Below are 26819 nucleotides of genomic sequence, written 5' to 3'. Positions count from 1 at the left end.
TTCTTGTTTAGGTAGACTTTTCCAGAAGAATGTGTAGCCTCCTTTTTCTTCCTTCAGTTATTGGTATATAAGTTATACTCGCTTGCTCTTCGAGTTTGTTGAAGCACTGCAATATCAATGTTAAAACATCACAACTCTCTTGCAATGGTGGGCAGTCCTGCATTCGGGACGCTCATTATCTGTGTTTTATAACCGCTGCATCATGACTCCACTGGGTGTTGTAATCCAATCAGGGGAAAAGGGAGGCAGACTATGTTTAGGGCACCTTTTCTAGCCCCTCCCCCTATTCAGGGTGAGCAGAGTGGATCCTAAATAGGATTGCTCAGTCATGGATACAACTGCCAAGCTACTCAACTGCCTCATTCCTTAAGTCAGAACAACTGGATCTGTATCCACTGCCCATGTGCCGGTTAATGACTAGGGGCTTCCAGAGTTCACGGTCCTGACCCTGTTACCATTTGCCAATTGCCATGGGACTTTATTGAATTTGGGTTTGGGATGGGCTTTTGGAAGAGGCCTGTGTGTGAATTTGTTTTATGTGTGTAGATTTGTGCATGCTGACCAACGCACAGTCTTCACAGTAAGGCTCTATTCCAATGGCATGAGTATCACGACAACTGGTAGATTCCTATCTGCTGCAGCCTTCATCCACCTTCACAGCCATTGTAACATACCCACTTATTATCTTCTGCCTGTTCTGCCACTGAGGACTTATTGGATCATTCTTTGTCTAGCTCCTCCCCTTTAATCTTACTGCCTTGGGTGACCCTGCTGGGAGTATCAGACTCCTGACGGCTTCGCTTACAAGAGTCATAGGAACATGCAAGCCCACTCACCATGACAAGGTGATGATCCAGCGAGTGAGCAAGTGTTGGAGTATACCATCAGCATCCCTGAACATTGTTCATGCTGGCTGGGGCTGATGGGAAGTGGAGAGCCACAAGTTACACACCCCTGTTTTAGGTAAAAATAAACAGATTTTGAACAATTTCCCACTACCCCCCACAACTCTCATTGCTTTATCCCACTTTGTCCAAGAGGGCCTCCCAGACTATATGGGAAGGAATTTTTGTGGGGGGATGTAGGGGACAGAAGCAGACAGGTAATCTGAACTACATCTTCCTATCCCAAGCCATAATATGGATACTGTTGTTTTTGTCTGCCTGTCTGTCTCAGCCAATCGAGGCTGACACTTCATGCATCCTATGAAGTGAGACCTAGTGCACAAAAAATGTGTCACTATTAAGGACAGAGGAGAAATTCAGTTCGGTTGGCATTTAAAGGGAAAGATACCTAATTTGCATTTCCCAAAACTATACACTACCCAAAACACAGCCACTCTCCATAAACAATAATAATAATAAATTTTATTTATATCCCGCCCTCCCCAGCCGAAGCCGGGCTCAGGGCGGCTAACAACAATAAAACAAAAAAAAATCACACTTCTCTGGACTTTACAATGCACTTCTTTAGCCAAGCAATCAGTACAAAGTTTCATATACTAGGGTAAAGCTCTTCTTATAAATGTATATATTAGTGGCATGCAGAAATGCATAAAGTTATGGAAAATTGCAAAAATGTGAATATCAGAGAAATTGCATACAGGGATGTGCATATTAGGGGAAATCTGCATGAAAATGCTGTTGAATTTTCATGAGGACTTTAAAAAACAATAATAACCACAAACTGATATGGAATTGTGGAGTTTAGAAAATGAGAAACCAAGAGAAACTGAGGTTGAAAGGTTTGCCCATCTCTAATCACAATAAATCTTTCCAGTAGCACCTTAAAGACCAACTAAGTTAGTTCTTGGTATGAGCTTTCGTGTGCATGCACACTTCTTCAGATACACACTTCTTCAGATAGGCAGACCAACACGGCTACCTATCTGTAACCACAATAAATCTGTTGGTCATTTGTGTGCCACCAGTTTTTGTAATACATTTTCTGATAGCTTCTGATACGTTTTGGGAAAATTTAGAAGGCAATAATCCTAGTCATTGTTTTAATGTATTCACTATCCTGTCCTGTCCAGTCCAGTCCAGTCCAGTTTCTTTTCTTGACAGCTGAATTAGCTATCACTTTCATATTGACACTGAGTATAACAGCCCACTATGAGGCACTCTTTATCCACTTTCCGTAAAGGTATGCTAAGGCAGCTCTGAAACATTCTGCTCCTTCATTCATGTTTCCGCCCCCTCTCAGTAGCTCTGCAAAGGTTATTCTTTACAATGAATGCATGTAAGGAACAGAATGATGTGAAACAGTGTTTTCAGAACTCCTGAATGGGCCATTCTATTCTTGACGTCATAAGAAATGCACTGAAACATGCTACTTTTGACTAAACAAAGAATAACTATAGTTGAAGCTGTCCCATTATTTTTAAAATAATAAATCTTTGTGTTGAGAAATCACTCTTTTAGAACCTTAGAGCTATGAATCACATTTGTAAGATGAAGAATTTGGCATAAGAGTGTGGAAAAAATGTATGTCTGTTAGTGTGTGAGCCAGCATTTCCCAAATGTCAGGTTGAGATGGAGTTCACCAGTAGAACATGAAAATAGTGAACAAGGTTGGGGGAACACCAAAACAATGGACAACTGGGGCCTGAACTTACGGATTTCAAAATTCCACTACTGGGCCTCCATATTAACATTTCAAAACAAGTGCAATGAGGTCTGCACACAAGTATAAGACAAGTCATGGCTTAAAGTGTAAAGAATAGTGTTGAATTATATGGTGAAGCAGGGATGGGCCTTGTTGTACTCCCATCTTGACTAGGACTAGGGGAGAAATTCTGTGGACATGGATGATGGGTGTTATAGTCCAATAGCTTCTATAGGGCTATTGATTTCCCATCCCTGCTGTAAACACTATAACTGAGGATATGAACCACTGACAACTAATAAAAAGTTACAGAACGTAAAATACATAAGATTGTTAAAAGAGGGTGAAAAATCAGAAAGCAGTAATAGATTATCTAATAAAAATTGCAGTGTTTTGTTAAGGCTGTGTCTTATGGCACATCAATACTTTAAATTAATCTATTCCAGCTTCAAAATCTATAAACTTAATCAGAAATGGCATGAGGTTGGCCAAGTAAAGTTCTGTTTTCAATGCCAGTTAAGCACGTGCTTAAATCCTTCACACTGAAATCAATGAGGTTTTTTTAAGTGTTTAACTTTGGCAGGATCATTCCCATGGCTATTTAATATCACAATTACATATATATTGGCTTCTTCTGTCCTATAGGGAGCGCAAATTAAAGAAAAAAGCAAATGTATGTACAATGAAAATATAGTCTGAATTCTTTTAAATCTGAGTATTTCTTCAGAGTTACGTGTCTCGTTGTGGTTGCATGAGCAATTGTATGAGTTGAAATAGTCCAGATTGGTGTTACAGTATAATACCTCTGATGCGTCTGAGCTGTGTTACCATGAGAACTTGTGGGTGTTAGCTTGGCATCAGGTTCCGTAAGGGTTGTTCCCAGCAATATGGTAGATAACACTGATGGTATGCCAAGCTTTTCAATCTCGTCTTTGCAAAGCTAACATTACACCCTATTCTGTGCCTCTGCATGCAGGCACAATAAGTTTTTACATTTGGCTACCTGGCCCTGTTATAGGAAACTCCAGGGGAACTTTCTCTTGAGCGCTGTGCCCCAGTTTGATCAGGAGAGTATGTCTCTGAACAGTTGCCACCTAATGTCACATACAGCAGAAACACTATCTTAGATCTGAGGCCGTCCTTGCCCTATGTAAATTGCATTAAAGGCATTAAGTACTGGCTTGTAATAAAAATAAAAAAGCAGCTAGCAAGTCTAACTTTTCATACATCTTGGTGTGTTGGCGTGGTGGGGATTTTGTTGGAGCTGGGATGTGTTCAGCTTTCTGAAGCCACATAGCGACCCACTGTTGCATGTGCTTCTCCAAACCAGAGACTGGAGAATTTAAGATGTTTTTAAGAATTTGTAGCTGATTATTAGAGTGAAATCCCCATAATTATGAAATACTAGCTGAAGGATGCCAGCATAAGGCCACATACCAAAAAAACTAGAAGAAACACTTCCCCTGTCAATGGTAACAGCCGAACAGCTCAGACATTCTAATCTGCTTTCTATAAGTTGATAGTGTGCTTTTTTCTTTTCTTTTTCTACTGCCACAAGAATATTAGCATTTGGTGCAGTTTCTTTTACCCTATTATAAGCACACAAGACCACCATATCAGGTTTTGGGTCTGTGGTGTGCTTCTGTTGCTCATTACTAAAATTGCTTTTCATTATGTACCTTAAGGTCTTGTGCTTCCCTGTTCACCACCCTTAAAGGCTTACTCCAAATCAAACAAAAAAACCTTTATCTCTGAGGACCTGTTATATGTAGACAGCTTCCAGAGGTTTTCAGAGTACAGAACTGCAGAGGAACTGCAAGCACCTCAGGGAAAGAATGTAAATAAAACTCAGGATCTATCGCTGCACAAGGAGCTGTTTTGAACAAGCTCCGATTGTGGTTTTGCCCACCTCATCCCTATCGAAAGCAAAACGGATTGTGCAACTGTGCTACGAGTGGTGTGTTTGTTTCAAGAGCAAATGCAAAAGTAGGTGAGGCATTGGTTATTTTTTATAACAGAACCTCCATCTGGAAGTGACAGACATGTTAGAATTGAAAGCATTTGGGGGCAGAGAGGGGATTATTGTGTAGCTATTTACTATCACTCTCTGAACATCTCACCAAACCTAAAGTTCTCATTTGGTCACAGCTTTCCATTAGAACACCATATGCGAAACATCAGTAGTCTACCAGGTAGTCGCTTTGGGTGGCAGCCTTTTTGGAATCAGTCTGTAACCCAAGAGGTTTCCCCCAATATACCTTGCAGTGTCTCAATTCAAAGGATGCCAGGGCTTAATGTTTGCATGTGTGCGGCTTCTGTGCTCAGTCCAAAAGTTGAGTCTCAGCATCCTCTCAGAAATCCAAGGCATCTTGAGACCCCCACCCCTTTTCAGGTCACATGGTGCAGTTGCGTTGGTTAGCCATGACAACATATTTTCCCCTGACCTAGATTATAATCCAAAATGTGACAGTGATAGTTGGTGAGATTAAATAGCCGCATTTCATTGCTAATTCTGTGTCGAGGGATACTGCACCTGACAGTTTTTTTCCTAGAAAACATTGTAAGAGGCATTCTTAAGTTTCTAGCTGTTTCATATCATTCAAGGAAGAATAATTCCTCATCTGTTTGGAAATTACTCTCTCACATAAAAAAACAAACTCTCAGGCAGCTTTAACTCTCCTGGAAATAAGCTTTTATTTCATTCAAATCAGACTCAGTGGATCACAAGGTAATAAGAACAGTAAACATGAATTGAGAGCATAGCTGTGGGGTTCAATCACATCTGACAATGCTAGCTTGGATTTACACAGCAACTAATGCTGCAGTTGAAATCATACCTTGTTAACAATGTGTTTTGTCCTAAAAGTGTTACATTTTCTCTCTCCCGAAAAACGACCGGCTGCTGCTAAATGACAGTTTGCCAGCACTGATCGTTAGCAGATTCCTGACGCTTAGAACGGAGAAGAGAGTGCCGTATTCTGAAAGGGGGAACAAAAGCTGGGAGGGAGAGAAAGGAAGATGCTGCTGAGGCTGGAGCGAGCCAGTTTGAGCCGGCACTATTTAGCAATGACGGAGAGAGTAGAGGGGGGAAGGGGGGAGGGGGGAGGAGAAAGCACTCGCTGGGGAAAGGGGGGGACGCATCTCAGTTCAGCAGTCACTAGCTCCCGAAAGGTTCATTGCTAAAGCTGCTTTAGCAATACATTATCTCCTTTAAATGTGTGCTCGTTCCCATGATTGTCTGAGGGAGAGAGACTATGTAGGAACATCAGCATGCAGCACAGCACAGCCTGAAGATTTGAATTCAAACTTCTCTGTTTGATTTCCGACTTGCCGTTTGCTTTCTGCTTTTGTGAGTGATGTAATGCTGGCATACCTTCATTAGGTGTGTGATTTTGCGCACAAGCCTTTTTAGCATGAAGAAAGTGAGACAAAAAAATTGTATGTGTGTGGTTACCCTGACCTCCATCGTTAATAGCTGTGGTCATTCTAAGGCTTTAGAAATCTCATTGGGGGAGGGATTACATTTTACATACATACAATAGAGGGTAGCATGTGTGTTCTATATGGAAATTTAAGTCCTATTCTGGCATTCGAGTGGACACATGTGGGCTTAAACAGGTGAGGGGAGAGGGGAGGTCCCCATGTGTGCTGAATCCATTTCAGACACTTGTGTGTTCAGTGGGAAGTTCTGAAGGAGGATTCTAAGTGCTTTTGGTGGCTGGGGCAAAGATCTGAAGCAAAACCAGCATGTGCTAGGGTACTGGGGCACAGCTGGCATGCACCCCACTCCCTTGCAAAAAGCCCCCCCTGCATTTGCTCAAATGCTTGAATTGGGCTGGGGAATTAACATTTCATCCCATTTGCTGGGCTGGGTCTGATGTGCTCATGTTGTGGTGCCATTCTTCATTCCCCATCAGTTTAAGAAGTGATTTGATAGTTGCCACTGTCACTTTTACCATACCCAGCTGATAAACAGGATGCACTACTGAACACTTTGTGAACTATGGCCAGTTCCCGTGACTACTGTTCGCAAGATTACCACCTCTAAAATCAGCCGTGAACTTAATTACATGCAGCTTTCAGTGCAGGGTTGTTATCAAGCCCTCTTCTGCCTTTTGCAGAGTTGGAAGCAGGCTGTGGAGGAAGTAGGCTAATTTGTAATTGTTATAACATGCTTTTTTTTTGTTGTTGTTAGTGGCAGAGATATTCAGTCTTCTTGTCCTCCCTCCCCCAAGTACCAGCATGAAGCTGATATGCTAAGTATTTTGCACCTTTGTTTGCTAGGTCAATTTTCCTTATCTACTGACACTCTTTAGCAAGGTCATCAACATTCAATATGGCCTCTAGCAGAGTACGGTACCTCTAGTTTCTTTTTGATCATGTTCCTCTAATGTAAGAGCTAGAGTCTTCTCTTGCCAGTTTATTTGCCTCAGGCCAAATTCAGAGCTCAAAAATGGGGAAACGCAGAACAGTGTGCACTCATTTATGCCATGTTGAACTGTATTCATTGCTCACTGTGAGCCAGGGATCTGGGAGACACAGCTGCATCACATATGCCACATTATTTACTTTGTACATACATTGCTTCCACATGGGAGAAAAGCATGTGTATTGCCTGGATACCATCACATCTGATGAATGGGATGGCATGTGTATCCATTTTGCTGGCCAGCTGAGGCTTCATATTTCATGATACATAAACCTTTAACAACGTATTCATGGACCAGAAAGGCAACATAGGAGGATCTTTGCGCTTATGCAGGGAAATCCCTGGCACGTCCTGGTTTTGGGGTGTCAAAATGTCATTGGGGGGGAATTTTGCCGAATTGGCAAAATGTCAGGGAAAACCTGGGTATATGGCAATGTGGTGGAAATAGCAGTGGAAACAGCTCAAAAAGCTTAAAATCACTATTTTAAAACCCAAAAGTTTAACAATTTGGGTTTGTTCCCCCAAAATGCTCATCAGTTTTGATGGGTTTCTTTAAAAAAGGTTGGGGTCTTCCTAAAAAAAGTTCAGCGGATGTCAGGAATTTTACTTTTTGATATATGGCAACCCTATGGTGTGGTTGCTTGCCTATTGCAGCTCCCATTCCAGCCAACAATCTGAAAATTAGGGTCGGGCATGGAACAGCATCAGGAAGCCTCCACTTCATACCTCGTCTCTGCCGTGAACTCACTAGGTGGCCTCAGGTAGGTGGGGTGGGGTGAATCTGACTATTTTGCTTTTTCATTTTTCATTTTTCTCTTCTTCAGTTAAGTTCTCCACATTTCCACATTAGTTTTCAACTTTAATTTTCTCAACGACCTTTTTATTTAATCAGGCTTTTTGTGTGAATTATGCACATTTTTTGCAAAGCAATTTCCCCTAATTTAACACACATTTGCATGTTAGTTTTGCTCTCACACACATTTTATGCACACATTACCTTTGAGTGCATTTTTGCACACATTATTTGGCATTGCAGTATTCAGAGAAGTGCAGATTTCTAGGGCTAGCTTCACTGGGGGGATTGCATATTGTTTTAAGAAAGTGAAAATCGGTTAGATTCACCTTTAAATGTGAATTGAATCCAATTTATCCCCCATCCCTAATGTCAGACAAGCCACTCTATTTCCATCACAAAATCTTAGGAAGTAGGGAAGAGTCCAAGCTAATGTAGAAGGCTTTGTAAGAAACAGGCATGGGCTGGCACAAGCAGGATCTAGAGGCATCACACAGGCCTTTGCTGCTTCATACATCATGAGAAACCCCCTTCTAATTCCTCTTTCATGCACCAGCTCTCAGGCATTCCACAGGAAGCTCCCCTGACTGGCTGCCAGTCTTCCCATATAGGCACATGCATGGGCAGACCCATAGCCAGTCGGGAAACTGCCCATTTAACTTTGAGGGCTCTCAGATTTCCCATACACAGCTTCCCCTAGGCAGCATGGTTCTTGTAATGTCATGGGAGGATGTTACCAGGAAGCTTATCCCAGCAGTTAATGCAAAATAGTTGAGTTTAGTTATATTGGGAGCACTATGAATGTGCTTGAAAGTAAAAGTTTCAGTATTTCCTGTTTCAGACCACTGATAGGTACGTCAAATCAACTGCAGTAAGGCTTAGCTTTAAAGAAACTTCTTGATGTTAGATGAGCTCATTTCAGCATGCTGACGCTTTTCAAGCATTCTGGAAGATATCCTGGGTTGTGATACTGAATTTGCATTTCTTGTACTGACATTAAACATGGGATTTTGTGTTTGTTTCCAGTAATTGCAGAATGGCCACACACACACACACACACACACACACACACACACACTGCTTCCGAACCAAGACAGTGTGAAAAGGCTTAGCTGGATTTTTGCCACTGATAGCTGGTTGCAGAATCTTTGTTAACAATACACAAGCCGCGAGATGTGATATTCAGAAAATGATAGTGTACGTAGGCATAATCCACTTTTCAAAGGGCCACAGAGAGTGCTCCTGAGCTGAATGGACGCATTAACAGTAGAAATAGCCCTGATTTCCTGCAATTATTTTGTAGTTGCTTGCACTATTTAGAAACAAGTTATTGTGCTCTACATCCACACCACCCCCTTGCTATGCTCTCCTTTTGCATTGTCCTTGTCAGTATTATTCAGGGCCTACAGATTAATTGCCTGTTAGCCCTGAACTGTTTCTGTTCACACTTTGGCTGAATGAATGGTGAAGCACTGCTCTGACACAAATCATGTGTAAATGAGACCTTTTCTCTGGTACTCTAGCAAGGTACCTGGTAGTTCATATTATTGAGAACAACATTAGAGGCCTACAGTCAGTCAGGGTTTTTCCCCCAATCAGTTTGCTGCATCATCATCATCATTTATTTATACCCCACCCACTCTGGGCAGCTTCCAACAAAATATTAAAATACAATAGTCTGTTAAACATTAAAAGCTTCCCTGAACAGGGCTGCCTTCAGATGTCTTCTAAAAGTCTGGTAGTTCTTTTTCTCTTTGACATCTGGTGGGAGGGCATTCCACAGAGCGGGTGCCACTACCAAGAAGGCCCTCTGCCTGGTTCCCTGTAACTTGGCTTCTCACAGCGAGGGAACCGCCAGAAGGCCCTCGGCGCTGGACCTCAGTGTCTGGGCAGAACGATGGGGGTGGAGACACTCCTTCAGGTATACTGGACCGAGGCCATTTAGGGCTTTAAAGGTCAGCACCAACACTTTGAATTGTGCTTGGAAACGTACTAGGAGCCAATGTAGGTCTTTCAAGACGGGTGTTATGTGGTCTTGGTGGCCACTCCCAGCCACCAGTCTAGCTGCCACATTCTGGATTAGTTGTAGTTTCCGGGTCACCTTCAAAGGTAGCCCCACATAGAGCTCATTGCAGTAGTCCAAGCGGGGGATAACTAGAGCATGAACCACTCTGGCGAGACAGTCTGCAGGCAGATAGGGTCTCAGTGTACCAGCCTGCATACCAGATGGAGCTGGTAAACAGCTGCCCTGGACGCAGAATTGACCTGCACCTCCATGGACAGCTTTGAGTCCAAAATGACCCCCAGGCTGTGCACCTGGTCCTTCAGGGGCACAGTTACCCCATTCAAGACCAGGGAGTCCTCCACACCTGCCAGCCTCCTGTCCCCCCAAAACTGTCCTTCTCTCTTGTCAGGATTCAACCTCAATCTGTTAGCTGCCATCCATTCTCCAACCGCATGCTTCTCACCCCTCAATTCTTGACCATGTGCAACTTTTTTCTACCGTTCTCGCTCCCATCAGATTCTTTCACATTTCTTCTTTTCCTCTCACTGCTATTTGGACCACCCCTTCCATCACATTTCCTAAGCCTCCTGTTGCATGGTTTCCTTGGCACACTGTCTTGTCAGCCTCCCTGGTTCCTACCTTCCTAGGTTCATGTGTCCTCTCCTCCACCTTTCCTACTGTTTTCTGCATGTCCTGCCTTTCTCTGGGAGCTGAGCAGCTCAGTCAGTGGAAGCCAGACATTTCCATGCCTGCCTCGCCCATCTGCAACATTAGGGTTAGCAGTTGCTTTGCCACTTCCTCCCCCAAACTTTTTTCCTGCAGTACTTGGATTCATGTGTTAAACTTAAAGCATCTAGTCTTTTAACTAAAGAATGACCACAGTCATAATATGCTTACTAGTCCTGTTGTCCTCATTGGAACATTTCCAAGCACAGGTCTTGAGGATCAGTCTAAAAAATAGGCTAGGAAGAAAAGAAAAAGACAAAGAGTAAAATGTGAACTGTGGTAAAGGTGTCTAGCTTTTGCCTCTTCATTGAGGCAAGCTCTGTCTAGGATTGTCAAGTGTGCCTTTTATGATTGAAAGAGAAACCAGAGTATAAATGCCCCTTCCACAATCTCTTTAAAGAACAAGAGGTGAAAGCAGGAGACAGTAAGAAAAATTCTTTGGGGCACACAGTTTTCCAAATAAAGTCCTTAAGGTGAAAGCTAGTTTGTTTTGTTTTGTTTTTACAGCTTTTATATTTATAGCACTGTGATGTTCTCAGGTTGAATATAGCAATGTAAATGATTCCATTGCAATATATAAGCTTTCCTGTATTCTGCACAGGTTTTCAGTGTGACATTTTTGGTATCATTTAGTACCATCTGTGAAGTATAGTTCTTCTTCACTATAGCTCCTTGAATATAGGCATGCTCTTGGTTGATGAGGTATCTGAATCTTCTCTTAAGCTCCCATACAGCATGGTGCTGTAGTTTATGTTATATTGACTATTTGGTTCAATACTGCTTAGAGATTACAGTGATTAAGCAACATGCAAATTGTGAAACGAAATAAATAGTGAATCAAAATAGGATAACAGTCCTGTGACTCATTCTGAGATGGGGAACCAGTGGCCACCCCCTCCTGTTGCACATCGCGCATCTTCCCTGATCATTCGCCATGCTAGCTGCAGCTGATGGGAGTCCCACAACATCTGGAGGACCATGGGTTCCCCATCACTGCTATACGTACTACATAGCAGGGCCATACAGGGGCCCCAGCAGTGCTGTGGAACCTAATCCTTCCGTAGAGCTCAGGAACCAGCACCTATGATTTTATAACAGAAAAGACCAGTTTCTGCAGTGTGCACTGCATTCATCTGCCATTGGAAATGCTTTGGAAGCATGGCTAAATGAGGCATCCTATTCATGAGGTAAAGGTAACAAAAAAACAAAAAAAAGGTAAAGTACCCCTGGATGGTTAATTCCAGTCAAAGGCGACTATGGGATGCATCGCTTATCTCGCTTTTGGCCGAGGGAGACAGCTTTTGCAGACAGCTTTCTGGGTCATGTGGCCAGCATGATTAAACTGCTTCTGGTGCGATGGGACACTGTGACGAGTGCCAGAGCATGCAGAAATACCATTTACCATCACACTGCAGTGGTACCTGTTTACTCACACTGGTATGCTTCCCAACTGCTAGGTTGGCAGGAACTGGGACAGAGCAACGGGAGCTCACCTCTTTGCATTGCGTGGATTCAAACCACCGGCCTTCTGATCGGCAAGTCCAAGAGGCTCAGTGGTTTAGACCACAGCGCCACCCGCTCCCTCCACCCCATTGGGTAGAAAGGTACTAGCACAGGTACAATGGTACTAGAAAGGTCCTCCCAACAGCTGAGCCAGCTGCTTTTTGTTTTCCAAGCCAAATTCACAGGACAAAGCTATGAAAGCCATAAATTGTCTGAGCCAACAGAACTTTGGGCATGGGATAGCAGCCTTTGGAGACCTCTGCACACATTCACAGACCGGAGAAACTGTCACACACAGCTGGCAAACCAAGCACATACTGCAGCCTAGTGTATTGGCAACAAATGAATGCTTCTTTGAAGCCTAATTTCAGTGGTGGGGAGAGGGATTCTGTGGGTAACAAGAAAGGCTGCTGCAGCGACATTGACTTACAGCACAACCTGAAGCATATTTATTTAGAAGTAAATCCTTCTGACTTCTGTGGGACATACACTCTAGTAAATGTATTTACGGCCACAGCCTTTTGCTGCAGTTCTAACCCCACATGCATAGGAGTCAGTCCCATTGAACTTGGTGGGACATACTTCTGAGCAGACATGTGTAAGGCTTAGTTGTTAATCACCAACCCTATTTCCTAGTCATGTTATTGCATGATACCTTAGCTTCAGCAGAGGGATGCCAGGTCATCCCCCTGTTTTGTAGCATCGGGCAGAAAACAAACAGGCTGAGTTCTTGGTGGGCCATTGTATGTGTCTGGTGGGCTGTGTTGGGCTACATGTACAGGCCTGCAACAAATCATGGGAACACAGTGTTAGATGCAGTGGGCTTCAGAAGGCTTTGGTGAAACTACCAACTTTGAACCAAGCACTTTAATGCAAAAAAAGAGCACACATTGCATAGGAGCACTTGACAAACTAGCTAGCTAATGTTTGTCAGCATTTTTAAACAGAGAACAGCAGATTTTGAGCCTTGGGTTTGCATCAGGTTATTCATCTTAATTGCTGTTTATAGAAGAGTGTTTGGAATGTATGGATAAGTATGACAATGCCCTTAACCCTCTTCACACCTAAATATAAAAACATATTCATTGCCAAAGGAGAACAGGGTGGGACACAGCCTTCCAGTGCACTGTGTAAACAACTGCTCTTTCAAGTAGCTAGAAAATGTCAACAGTTATATAAGTCGTTTTTTCATTAACTAATTTTTTAGCTATGCAGGAACTACATATTCCCAAGCACATAGGAGACATTGCCAGGGAAGAGGACTTTTTAATAGTTTAACTGAATCAGATTATGATTTTTCACAAATAAAAACCAAATGGTGGAAGTGATCAGCAATTGCATTTTTTGCGCAGCTACATGAACTTAGGTCCTGGCTTGTGAAGTTATGTTGGCACAGAAGCAAATCTCCCTGTTTTCTGGTGCCTATCTCTGAAAAAAATCACTGTTCCTGTTCTTTCTTTCTTTCTTTCTTTCTTTCTTTCTTTCTTTCTTTCTTTCTCTCTCTCTCTTTTCTGGGATGCTTTTTTAAAATTGTCCTGGTGTGAGTTGCTAGCATTTGGTGTTCTGTAGGTTTTAGCCTCATCCCCTCAAGTATCTAGGGGTTCAGTATCTGGGTGGGTGGGTCTTAGTTTAGTGCACCTGTAAGTAAATGCATGTATGAAGATATCAGAGCACCCTGCAGTGTGCAGCCTGACATTTCAACCTATTCCAGAGTGAGCTATATTTCAAACTGTGTAATATATTGTTAAGGTCATTTATATTCTAGCGTATCTGAAAGCCATAGAACAAAAAACCCTTTTAGCATTTAAATCTGTAGATGTTGATTCAGAGGGCAAGGGAAGAACCCATGGGTGGAAACTGTAGGGAAGCAGATTTGAGCTAAACATCAAGAGAAACTTCCTTATGGTAAGAGCTGCTTGACACTGGAACAGATTTCCTCAGGAGGAGGTGAACACTCCTTTGCTGGAAGTATTTAAGCAGAATCTGGACAGCCATCTGCCAAGGGTGCTGTAATCGCACAGGTGGCACCATGGTCTAAACCACTGAGCCTCTTGGGCTTACTGATCAGAAGGTTGGCAGTTCGAATCCCTGCAACAGGGTGAGCTCCTGTTGCTTAGTTCCAGCTCCTGCCAACCTAGCAGTTCGAAAGCATGCCAGTGCAAGTAGATAAATAGATATCGCTGCAGTGGAATGGTAAATGGTGTTTCTGTGTGCTCTGGTTTCTGTCACGGTGTTCCGTTGCACCAGAAGTGGTTTATTCATGCTGGTCACCTGACCCAAAAAGCTGTCTGTGGACAAACACTGGCTCTCTCGGCCTGAAAGCGTGATGAGCACCGTAACCCCATAGTCACTTTTGACTGGACTTAACCGGCCAGGGGTCCTTTACTTTTACCTTTTTAATTGCAGCCTGCATTGTAGATTCTGCATTGAGCAGCTGGTTGGATTAGATGACCTCTGAGGTTCCTCCCAAACCTGTAAAATTGTATGATTCAAAGACTTTGACAGGGTGTAAAAATGCATCACACAATCATGTCATGTCATGGGGTGTATGGGCTGGAGCTTGTGAAGTGGAATATTGGGATAAGAAGGAGACATTGCAAGCACATCCCTATTTTCATCTATGAGTTTGATCAGGCATCATGTCCAAACCTAAGCATTTATTTAGTGTTGTACCCAATTTTGGGTTATTGCCAACCTGCAGCAAATCAATATCTCTGAATAACATGCAAGTATTTGCTGCTCATTACTGTGAGATGATGAATACAGGTTCACATGCTAACTCTTTAGTTCTAAATATATTTAGATTCCTTTATTTCAACAGGATTTCATTTCAGGTACATATGTATAACCCAATGCTCTATGAGCATGTGAAGCCAGTGCAGACGTACAGATCACTTCCTTTGAAAGAATCCCATTTATTTAGGACTTTAGGATTATGGCCATTGCTGTAAAGCAATTCCCAATTTATCTCACCAGCCTGTACAACTATAACTTCTAGTGTAAAAAAAAGTACATTGAATCTTAGCCCCTGCTTTTTACCTCAAAAATGATGTAATGTCTGTTATTATTTAATTCATTCATTCCTTAAAAGTATTATTGTTCTTTACTTATTTTCCATGTCTACACTGTGCCTTCCATGGCTCAAAGTGGTTATTTATAAGAGGAAACTGGCTTGGATTTCCTGTTAATATCCATTCAGCTACACATTCCTGTGTGCGTCTATTTCTATGTACACTTTTGTCCTAGCTTTTTTATATCACGTCAGGAATTTCATCCAATCCAACAGTATCCTTGGTAGTAGAATAGAATGTATTTTAAAGTGTTGGCTTTTTAAACAAAAGTTATTGTGAAAAGTTCCACCACAGAACACTTCTCATATTTCTTTTAGTGTAACAAAATATAATATAAACTCACTCTAAAGGCTCATCCAGGAAAATGTTAACCATCCCAAACCTTCCAAATCTTCAAGTCACCTCCCCAAACCTTCAAATTTATCTCTTTCCTCCCCTCGCCAATTTCCCATGATGCTCGCTGCTTGAAAATTCGTCATGTAGCTCCTAGGAACAGAGAACACTGAAGGCTTTGGTAGCCCAGGCATGAGAGTTTGGCTCTCTCCTCAGTCCTCCCTAGACTGGTGGTACATTTCTTGAAACACCAAGGGCCAGAGGTTTACTGGATGCATACCATGAGACATAGATATATGTAGCATGAGCTAGAGAGCCCAGAGCATCTATGTGCTTTTGTGTGTGCATGCTCTTCAGGCAGGTGTGCAATCAATCCTGGAAGGACACATTTAATCACTAAAAATCCTATATAGTGGTACCTCAGGTTACATATGCTTCAGGTTACATTTGCTTCAGGTTACAGACTCCGCTAACCCAGAAATATTATCTCAGGTTAAGAACTTTGCTTCAGGATGAGAACAGAAATTGTGCTCCGGTGGCGCGGTAGCTGCAGCAGGACCCATTAGCTAAAGTGGTGCTTCAGGTTAAGAACAGTTTCAGGTTAAGAACGGACCTCTGGAACGAATTAAGTATTTAACCCGAGGTACCACTGTATCCAAAATGTGAATACTAAATTCTTATAACAAGAAGCCAGAATGTTTTGCTATTAAAAAAGTAAATATATTTCTTTTGTTAGGAATATAGGATGCTGCCTTATACTGAGACCAGTGGTTCATCTAGCTGAGTATTTGCATTGACTGGCAGCAACTTTCTAGGGTTTTAGCCAGATGTTCTCCCAGCCGTGTCTGAAGATGCCAAGGATTGAACCTGGCACCTTTCGCATATAAAGAATGTGCTGTACCAGTGAGCCTCAGCACTTCACCTTGTACGTCACTGAAATAAATAATACACACATGCATAAGGAGAAAGCACTTATGCCTGCACACTTTGTGAAGGACAAAATTTCATATTTCAAGGCATGTCAATCTGAAGAACCAATTGACCCTGGAAGGGGTCTTTTCAGGGACAGAGGAACCAGGTGTGAGCAGAACACCATGCACACCATCTCACTTCAGTTCCTAGCCGTGTTCTTATATAAAACCAGCTAAATAAATACTTTTTAAAAAATGCCTTTTGGTTTTTCCTCTGCTTTTGGTTGTTTTGCGTGCTTAAGTTGAATAGATTTAGCATTGCGTCGTACTTTAACAAAAGGGAGCATTATCAGGGTTCTCAAATGATCTCGGCGGTTTGTTTTAAGCCTTTCTGCAAGAAATAGCGAAGGATTAACACCAGCTGTTTTGAAAGATTATATTTTCTATTATTAGTGTTAGTGAAGAACATTAATGATCTCGCAGCTATATTTGAAGCTGTAGTTAACCGAAACAGAAGCATTACCAGGGCATTTTCTTTAAAGCAAATTCACGAAGCTCAATGGGAAATAATATGATCTTGAGAAGAAATGTTCCAAAACCAACATTTTTCACAGTAGACACATGCTGATATTTTCTCCTTCCTAGTAAGAATTTATTTTTACTCTAAATGATCACAGTGAGAGGAAAACATTGAAGAGAGATCTGTATATTTTATCAGGTGCCTGGAAATGTCAAACTGACCAGTGTTGGCGTCTGAGTGAGTCAGTTGTATTTATTTATTACATTTCTGTACTTATCCACAGAAAAGCTTTCTGAGCAGTTTTACAAGAAGGAGCTGCAGATCACTGGCAGAGCATCTGCTTTGCACGCAAAAGGCCCCAGCAATGCCAGATTTACATATGGACTGAGAGAACCGCAGCCCAGGACCACATATTCTAGGAGGGCCTCAGTCTCTTGCTATTCCCCCCCCCCCAAAAAAGGAAGGCTTTACTATCTAGGCCCAGTTGCCCATGCATGTCATGCATGCTGGTCATACCGGTGAAAGTATGGCTGAACTGATACTGAACTACTTCAGTGAACTTGAAATAGATTTCAGTAAATGTAGAGGGCAACCATATGACAATGCAGCCAATATGGCTGGAAAGTATAAAGGCATTCAGCAAAAAGTTCTGGAAAGGAACAAGTTTGCAAAGTTTATTCCATCTGTTGGACATTCCCTAAATCTAGTTGGATGAACCACAATTAACTCATGCCTGGATGCAATGAATTTATTTATTGCCAGAATTAACGATCTTTTATTGTTTTTTCTTAGCTTCTACAAAAAGATGAGCAGTGCTTTCTAAATTTCTTGTCTCTTGAGTCAAAGGTTCCTAAACATTTGTCAGACACAAAATTATGAAATCATTATCACAATATGGACTTCAAACCAGTTTGGAACAATATATTGATATATCACCCAGCCGAAATCTAAACTAGTGCTTTTAATTACAGATGTCACCAAAACTTGTATATCCATGCTTAGGACATGAGTTTCAGGGTCTTAGAATGCTTTTCTCAAGAAGGCAGCATTTAAAAACCCCAAACTCTTATTCAGCTTGGATTTTAAATCCAAGCTGAAGAGGAATTTACTTTTTTCTAAAATGACCCCAGATTTCTAGCATACCATGTTAGTTATTTCTTCTTGCTGTTATCTTTCCTGAAGGAGAAGGATGTGTAGGTTCATATTTATGTATATATATGTATGTCATACTTTTTGAAACTAGGCTGTCTTAGATATTTTGCTACTATGTTATTTTAATTTATTTTTTAATATTGGTATTAACTAACTAACTAACTAACTAACTAACTAACTAACTACTAATTAGATTTCTATACCATCCTTCATCTGAGGATCACAGGCCTGTTTACAATATAAAAATACAATAATACATACCATAGTAACAAACAAGACCAATACCACCACCACCACCTCCAGTTTAAAAGGCCATGGAGTGTTTAATCAGCCAAAGGCCTGGGAAAAGACAAATGTCAATTGTTTTTCTTATATTGTTGTTTTGGTTTTTACACTGTAAACTACACTAGAAATTGTATGTTGAAAGACTGTACAGAAATCTCATGAACAGGTAAACAATCTGCCTTATTTGGATAGCGTTTTTGGCCCTCATCCAGCCCATTACTTATTCCAAACAGAAAATCAGAGATTTATCTTGCCTTGTGGGACTTGAGGAGAAGGAGAGGTAATTGAGTGTCATCAGCATACTGATGATTCTGTACTCCACATTCTTTGATGACCTCCCCAAGTGCTTTCATGTACCCATAGGGGATGTTACAGACCCCTGCAGCACCCCACAGGAAAACTCCTGCAAGAAAGAACAGCAGCATCTTTTGAAACATACCCAAGTAGGATCAAACCTCCTGCAAGGGAGTGCCATTAACCTTGCAGTGTTTACATTCCGCAGTAATCAAGCATGCTCATTATATTTTCTTTTCTTTTCTTTTGCTTTTACAAGCTGAGATGTTTCAAGTGCAAAATAATTTTCAGTGATGTGTTCATTTCACAATGCAGATGTCATTCCCTACATGTCACAGTATTATCACTTACAATAAAATACAGTTGTCAGGATGCACTTTGAGCTCTATGTTAAGTTTAACTAGGCTTGCCATATGTCAGGAAAATTCCTGACATGTCCTAAAAATGGTGTCCGGGGGGGGGGATTTAGCTGGGAATGGCAGGGAAAACCCAGATGTAGTCTTATTTAAAAAAAGCTCAACAACTTTGTGGGTGTCAGAAAGGAGACATACACACTGCACACACTGCCAGAAAAGGGAGCCACCTCCCAGTGTTGTGGCACATTTGGGACTGCTGTGGCCTAGTTGCGCCCTTCTGAATCTATGCCCGGGACGATGGCATAGAGCCTCCATAAAGCAAAAATTGCTGATTGAACAGTCTTAAATGTAAAACCTCCCTTGTAGCACAGAATACAGAAATGGCTGGATAACTTCGGCTGAAACAACTTGCACCAGTAAAATCTGTGAAAATCTTGTTACCTATCCATGTAAGAAGCAGAAATGATTGTAATGTGTGGTGCAATCAACCTGAGGCTCCTTTGTCTTGTCTCTCTTTGCTCTGCCCTCTTCATACCTCTTCTGGTCCTGGGAGACCAGTGGGGAGGGGAGTTGGTCACAGCAGGATGGGAAGACTCCCTGGCTTCTTCAGCAACCTGCCTGATCTCTGCCTCTTGCTCCCCGCCTCCTCTCCAGACTTGCTTCTGTCTCCGATTCTGGAATGCTGTCTGCCAAGCCTCTTCCTGCTCACTAAACCCTGTTACCTCTTCTGCTTCCAACACCACCTCCTCCCAGTCTGCTCCCTCTTCCCCCTCTGACCACTCATCATCGTCCCACCACCACTCCCCTGGCCCTGAGCCTTCCTCCTTTGGGGATTCCTCAGCTGGCTCCTCCCATCATTCCTCTGCATCCAGCCTGTCCATGACAGGTACTCCTTGTTGTACTCTGCAACTGTACTCAGTGTTTAGTTCTTGAGAATGGGCTTTCTCTGCTTTATGAGATTCTTTCCTTGGGGAGGCAAGCCTAGCACCATCACAGTCTGTTTTAGCAGCAGGTGGAAATATTCATATTCACCAAATTTGGGATCATGACTTTCTGCTTATCTTTTACTAGGGAGGGGTGCAGTTGAATCATACACACACACACACACCTATATATATATATATATATGAGAATCAACTGCACCCCCTAGCTACTAAAAGATAAGCAGAAAGGTTGTGTGTGTGTGTGTGTGTGTGTACACTCTCTCTCTCTCTCTCTCTCTCTCACACACACACACACACACACACACACACACAGAGAGAGAGAGAGAGAGACAGACAGACAGACAGACAGACATATAATATCTTATTTAAGGTTGTTTTAACCTTGTTTTATCCTTGTTTTAATGTTCATTTTTGAAAGCTGCTTTTAGTTTCATTGCTTTTTTAAAAAAAGATGAATAAATATAAAAAATTGTAATGCTAGATTTCCATCGAATTTATTTCTCAGTCCTTGTATTTAAGAAATTGGTCTCAGAACATTAACATGTACAGAGGTGGATCCTTTTGGTTTTCTTCCCTATTCTAAACACATTTTCTTTATTGTTATGTACCCTTTTAATGATGATTATGATTTTCCTTCCAGATTTCATTTTTGGCCTCCGCTTACACAAGCCAACAACTCTCAGAGGAAAGCTGCTCTGCTTTGGGCTCCATCACTCACTATCTCTATCTTTGCCAGTTCAGCTGGATGCTTATTCAGGTTAGTAAGTATATTACTTTTTCTTACATGTATCCAGCAGTTGCTTGGAGTGAGCTGCTTTGGTAGACACTCCGCCCCAAATAACTGCTTTAAACAGTTATGGCTTCCTCCAAGGAATGCTGGGAACTGTATTTTCTTAAGGATGCTGAGGAGACCCCCCCCCCACCATTACCTTAACAGAGGTAACACTGGTCAGAGTTCCCTGGGATGGGAGATTGACTATTAAAACCACAGTTAAATTTATTGTTAAACTACAGTTCCCAGGATTCCTTGGGGCAAAGCAATAACAGTTTAAAGTGGTATGATGGTACACCTTTAGAGGCTGTGGGCACTTTCCATTGTAGAGTTAAATGAAATACACTGAAAAAATATCTATAGCTACAAAATCTCTGAACACTGGAGAAGTTACTTTCTAAACATACTTTTGGTACATTTTTTTAATACAAAAAAATTTGTCCACTTTAGTGAACTTTCTTCATAGAGGTATGAATATATATTGTAATGCAACGCTGGATCTTTGTGACCTCTGACTAACCCATTTGGAAGATTTTCCCATCCAGCATTAACCACAGTAAATGGAAATACCATCACCAATTAACTGTGGTTTATTAGTGTTTATTATTTACATCCTGCCTTTCAGAATACAAATCTTTCTAGGGTGTACTATAAGCAACATCAAAATACATTAATAAAATCACAATAAACAATATTAAAACATAACTATCACTATACTTCCTGAAATGGGGCTGGATGGCACTAGGCATAAGGTTACCAGATTTTTTTCAATGAATCCGGGGACACAATCAATCAATCAATCAATCAATCAATCAACACTACATATTCGGGACATTGATGCTGCAGCAATGGTGGTGGCAGAGGGGGGGCTGCTGCCTTGACCTCAACCGCCACGTTTCCCCTTCCTCCGAGGCTTCTATCTCCTTTCTCCATGAGCCTGGGCAGCCCCTGAGTTGTTGGTTCTTCAGTGGTGGTAGTGGGGAAGCGGTGCGCTGTGGGTCAGGCATGGAAGGCGGAGAACGAGGGCCGAGAGCCACGGCAGCGGCAAGGCTTGAGCAGCGCAATGCCTCCCTTCCCATCAGTGCAGCCCCAATCCCACTCCTACTTGCGTGCAAGCAGGAGGGGGCAGGGATCCCTCAGCTGGGAAGGGAGGCTTCCCGTTGCCTAACTGATAGATCCCTGCCCCCTCCTGCATGCACTCAGGCTCTTATAGGCAGCATTAAGCCTCCCTTCCCAGCTGAGGGATCCCCGCCCCGCTCCTGCTTGCACGCAAGTAGGAGTTGGGAGGCTGCTCTGATAGGCAGCATGAAGCCTCCCTTCACAGCTTAGTTTCTGGGGTCAGGGAAGGTGGAGGCAGCCTTTGCTTAGAGCCCCTGCACCACCATCATAATGGGGACTTCTGAGCAGCTCCTGAAGCCAGTCAGAGCCAACTGCTCTGGGCTGCTGAGACTGCCGCTGCTGTGTTTCCCAGGGACATTAGATGAAATCTGGGGACATTCCGGGGATGGAATTTCTCCGGGGACTTATTCGCAAATCCGGGGACTGTCCCTGGGAAACGGGGACATTTGGTAACCCGACACTAGGGGAAAGGGGGAGAATACATGGATTATGTGTCTCTTGTTTGCTGTATGAGGGCTATATATCCTATAGCCAGTGTGGTGTAGTGGTTAAGAGCGGTGGACTCGTAATCTGGTGAACCGGGTTCGCGTCCCCGCTCCTCCACATGCAGCTGCTGGGTGACCTTGGGCTGGTGACACTTCTCTGAAGTCTCTCAGCCTCACTCACCTCACAGAGTGTTTGTTGTTGGGGAGGAAGGGAAAGGAGATTGTTAGCGGCTTTGAGACTCCTTAGGGAGTGATAAAGTGGGATATCAAATCCAAACTACTCTTCCTCTTCCTCTTCCTCCTCCTCCTCCTCCTCCTCCTCCTCCTCCTCCTCCTCCTCCTCTTCTGACTTGTTCTAGGAGAAAATGTTAAGGATCACCAAGAAAAGCCCCCTTTTAGGTCATATTTCTAGGACCTTGTAGCTATACACATTCTTTCCAAATCCACATCTTGAAGGAAATGACATCATTTGACTCATTCATAATCTTGGGTGGGTAGCATGGATTGATTTTATTTTTCAGACCAGCAGCATTGCTCAGAGAGAAAAAGTGAAATCTTTGCTAACTGGTGCATACTCATCCATAATGAATGGAACTAAAATGCATTACAGCCTGCCATTCATTATAATTATACAGTTCCAGTGAGTCATAGAATTACTGCAAGAAATCCAAAAAGAGGAAATTAACTATCACCATAGAATAATTATGTTTATATAACTAAATTGATTAGTTCACATCATATACCATGAAACAATAAATCTAAATAAAACAGCTACACAATTTAGTGCCTTTGCGACTGGCTCTCAATCCAGCTTTCTTGTTGCTGTCCTTGTAGCTTTATTGAATGGCCTTGGGCATTCTTTGGCACTTTCTGTATCTGCCCTAGTTTGCTTTAAACTCTCTTCTTAGGTAACTAGGCTAAGTGGGTATTCAACTGTTTCTCTTTGCCCCTTCATCTTGCTGCAGGTTTTCCCGCGGGAATATATTAATTGCCTAATACATAAAGTTTATGTTCATTCTGAGCGCAACCCACTAATATGTGAATCACTTATCCTTTGGGTGCCACAGAGATTCCTTCAAGTCATACTGTTTGTAGCTCTCTAGCTGCTGTTTGTTCTGGTTTATTATGGAGCAAAATTGCAGTGGACCATCCAAACAGTCAGTTGCATGTTCTTTGGAGACTGACTGTACTTTTACCCATCTAAAACAACATCAGGATATGTTCAGATTGAAAAAAAGTTATGTGTCTGCAGTCATAACCCTTCCATCCCCTTGTTTCACTAACCATGAACATACACCTAGGTTACTGATTCCACCTGTTGTGAGGGTTTTAGGGTGTGTGTGTTTTGGGGGATATATAAACCTGGTATTCCAGAACTCTGACCGTATGGAAGATTAAGAGAATAGACAAAGGAACTACTCATGTCATTCCTAGCCAGGGCTGCTATCCATCATTTCAGAGGCTGCAATGACCGCTTCCTGTCAAAAAAGCAAAATGGAAGTTGCTCAAACCCCCACCTTCATCGCCACACATAACAGCAGGAGATTGCATGAAATACCTACCACACAGTGAAAATATTGCAGAACCATTCTGGACCTTTCACAGATGTCAGAAAAAGTGGTTTGATGATTCCATTATTCTGGAGTAGTGATGGAATGAAGACAACACCATGTGGGCGGATGCAGAAAAACCTGGAATTTTTTTAAAAAAATGCTTTGGTGGTCACATAAGCAGCAAACTCTGAAGTAAATGTTAAATCACATGAAATAGATATTAAAATTTGAAGTATTAAGATTTTTTAAAAGGCAATTGATTGAAAGGTGTCTTAGAAGAAGCTTCACTTTAAAGCAGAACTCTCAAGTGTAGTATTGTTCCATTAAGCTTTACACAAAGAGCCAATCATTTCTCATTTACTCCCTGGGCACAATAGAAACTTCTGCCTGAGTTCTTTCATCCAGCAGCCAGGAAACTGACTGTACCTATTTGTCTCCATATGACTGGTTATTGTTACACCATAGCAACAGGAAAGGATTTGCTAAATTTAGACCTGCTGTTTGTATTTGATCTATTTAATTTTGGAGTACCAAACGATGAGAGACCTATAGCTATCGAGATAGACATGACACTAAGCAGGAAAAGGCAAACAAGCCAAGTTCACACCAAACTTTGCAGTGCCCAGTTGAGTCTGCGTATCATTCATGCGATAAGAGATAGGAAAGTAGGTAGCTATGGTTAAACAAATACAGAAAACAAGAGTTAGGACACATAGTACCAGTTCTTAGAAAACAATCTGTGTTGCATGACTAACAAGACTTGTTCTAAGAGATAGAATTGATGGGATCATGGCTCATTGACTAAACAAATTGGCATAAATAAATTCCAGGGTTCATCTGTCTAGAGCTGGAGCTTGGCCTAGTTTTGTATACAAGGCCATGGAGTGAGCTGCTTTCTGCTTTCTGCCAAACATTTTGTTGGCTCTTTTAATATCACAAGAAGAAGACAGCATTGCATAGCAGAGAATCAAAGCAGAGAATAGAAAGCAAAGGTTGAGGGAGTTATTAAAATAACAGATAAGCAAATAAGGAAAATATGTGTGTGTGTAATATATCACCATATCCATTGTCTGCATACAACATTCCCCCGCCCCCTGATCTCCCATTTCTCAATATGTGCAGAATTCTGAAGATACATGTGCTGTACAGGTTCTTAAATCCCATGTTACTTAAATACTTTAATAAATGCCATATTTGCAGGCATGAATCCTCCCTTTTAAACTGGTGTGTGTGTGTTATGAAAACTCCTCTCACCAACTGCCAAATGCTAGTTATCATTTTTACCCAGAAAGGATTGCACAAGCAAGGCTGACTCTTGCAGGCATTGACCCAGTTAGGCCCTAGCTTACATTCAAGGTTATATGTGTGATTGAAGAAACGGCTGCCATACTCCATTTTCTCAAAGGCAGACATAATGGCTTGTGTGTCATGGAAATAGTTGGCTAATTCTGCAAATCAAATGATGAGGTGGGCAAAAGCACCCCCCCACACACACACACTATTGCTACAATTTAAACTTGTGCTGGGCTTTTCTTACACACTTTTGCATGTAAAAGTTATAGATTCATAGAGTTGGAAGGGCCCTTGTAGGCTTACCTCATCAAGCTGCTTGCTCAGTGCTAGCAAATCCAAAGCTAGAGCATCTCGAAACAAATGGCTGTCTAGCTTTTGCTCAAAAACCTTCAGCAAAGCAGACCCCACCTCCCCACTAAGTAATTGGTTCTTTAGCTGAACTGCTAAGTTTCTCTTCATAGAATCGTAGAATAGTATAGTTGGAAACGTATCCATTCTTAAGGAAATCAGTCCTGAGTGCTCACTGGAAGGACAGATCGTGAAGCTGAGGCTCCAATACTTTGGCCACCTCATGAGAAGAGAAGACTCCCTGGAAAAGTCCCTGAGGTTGGGAAAGATGGAGGGCACAAGGAGAAGGGGACGACAGAGGGCGAGATGGTTGGACAGTGTTCTCGAAACTACAAACATGAGTCTGAGCAAACTGCAGGAGGCAGTGGAAGACAGAAGTGCCTGGCGTGCTCTGGTCCATGGAGTCACGAAGAGTCGGACACGACTAAATGACTAAACAACAATAACAACATAGTTGGAATGGGCCATCCAGGCCAACCCCCTCCAATGCAGGAAACCCAGCTAAAGCATCTATGGCAGACGGCCATCCAACCTCTGCTTAAAAACCTCCATGGAAGGAGAGTCTACAAGCTCCCAAGGCAGACTTTCCCACTGTCAAATAGCTCTTACAGTCAGAAAGTTATTCCTGATGTTTAATAGGAATCTCCTTTCTTGTCACTTGAAGCCATTGGTTCGACTTCTACTCTCTGGAGCAGGATAAAACAAGCTTGCTTCCTTGCTTCCTCTTCCATGTGACAGCCCTTGAGATATTTGAAAATGGCTATCATATCCCCTCTTTTCCAGGCTAAACATACCCAGCTACCTTAACCATTCTTCCTCAGAAAGCTTGGTTTACAGACCCTTGATCATCTTGATTAGCATCTACCAACAGATCTAGGTGATTTCATGTTTAACTATAAACTGTTCTCCTCCAGTTTAAACCCATTTAGCCTAAACCTGCATCAGCAGAGAACAAGCTTTTGCCCTCACCTGTGCTTCAGGTGTTATGAAGAGTGCTATCACCTCCCTGCTCAACGTTCTCTCCCTGCTACCTTTCACCATTGGACTTGTTTTCTCTACCATCCCAACCTTCTTTGTTCCCTCCTCCGAACCCATTCCAGTTTGTCTGCATCCTTCTTTGAAGTGTGTCTTCCAGAACTGCACACTTTACTCCAGCTGAGTATTGCAGAAGTACAGCTGTTGCTTCAGCGAACACACTCAACTCAATTCCACCCCCCTCCTGGGTGCCCCACCCTTAATAGCTTACAGGGAAACAGCAGAAGGACGTTTCCAGTTTGATTGGCAGATAGGACAAAACCACACACAGAGTCTACTCAGTCT

At 42.3% G+C, this 26819-nt stretch overlaps 1 protein-coding gene across 11 annotated transcripts in view; it reads left to right on the top strand.

Annotated features, from left to right (window-relative positions):
- Positions 1-26819, top strand: part of ADGRV1 (adhesion G protein-coupled receptor V1) — a 235158-nt gene that overhangs the window by 148824 nt on the left and 59515 nt on the right. For all 11 annotated transcript variants that reach the window (XR_013394656.1, XM_077936223.1, XM_077936222.1 and 8 more), the window contains one exon: positions 20570-20686. Coding sequence is in view for 10 of the 11 variants with exons in the window: in XM_077936223.1 (XP_077792349.1) it covers positions 20570-20686 (117 nt within the window). In the remaining variant the exon portion in view is untranslated. The remainder of the gene's footprint in view (positions 1-20569; positions 20687-26819) is intronic.

Source organism: Podarcis muralis, chromosome 11 (genome assembly GCF_964188315.1).
Source record: "Podarcis muralis chromosome 11, rPodMur119.hap1.1, whole genome shotgun sequence".
Classification (NCBI taxonomy): domain Eukaryota; kingdom Metazoa; phylum Chordata; class Lepidosauria; order Squamata; family Lacertidae; genus Podarcis; species Podarcis muralis.
This window is presented reverse-complemented; position numbering and strand designations above follow the sequence as displayed.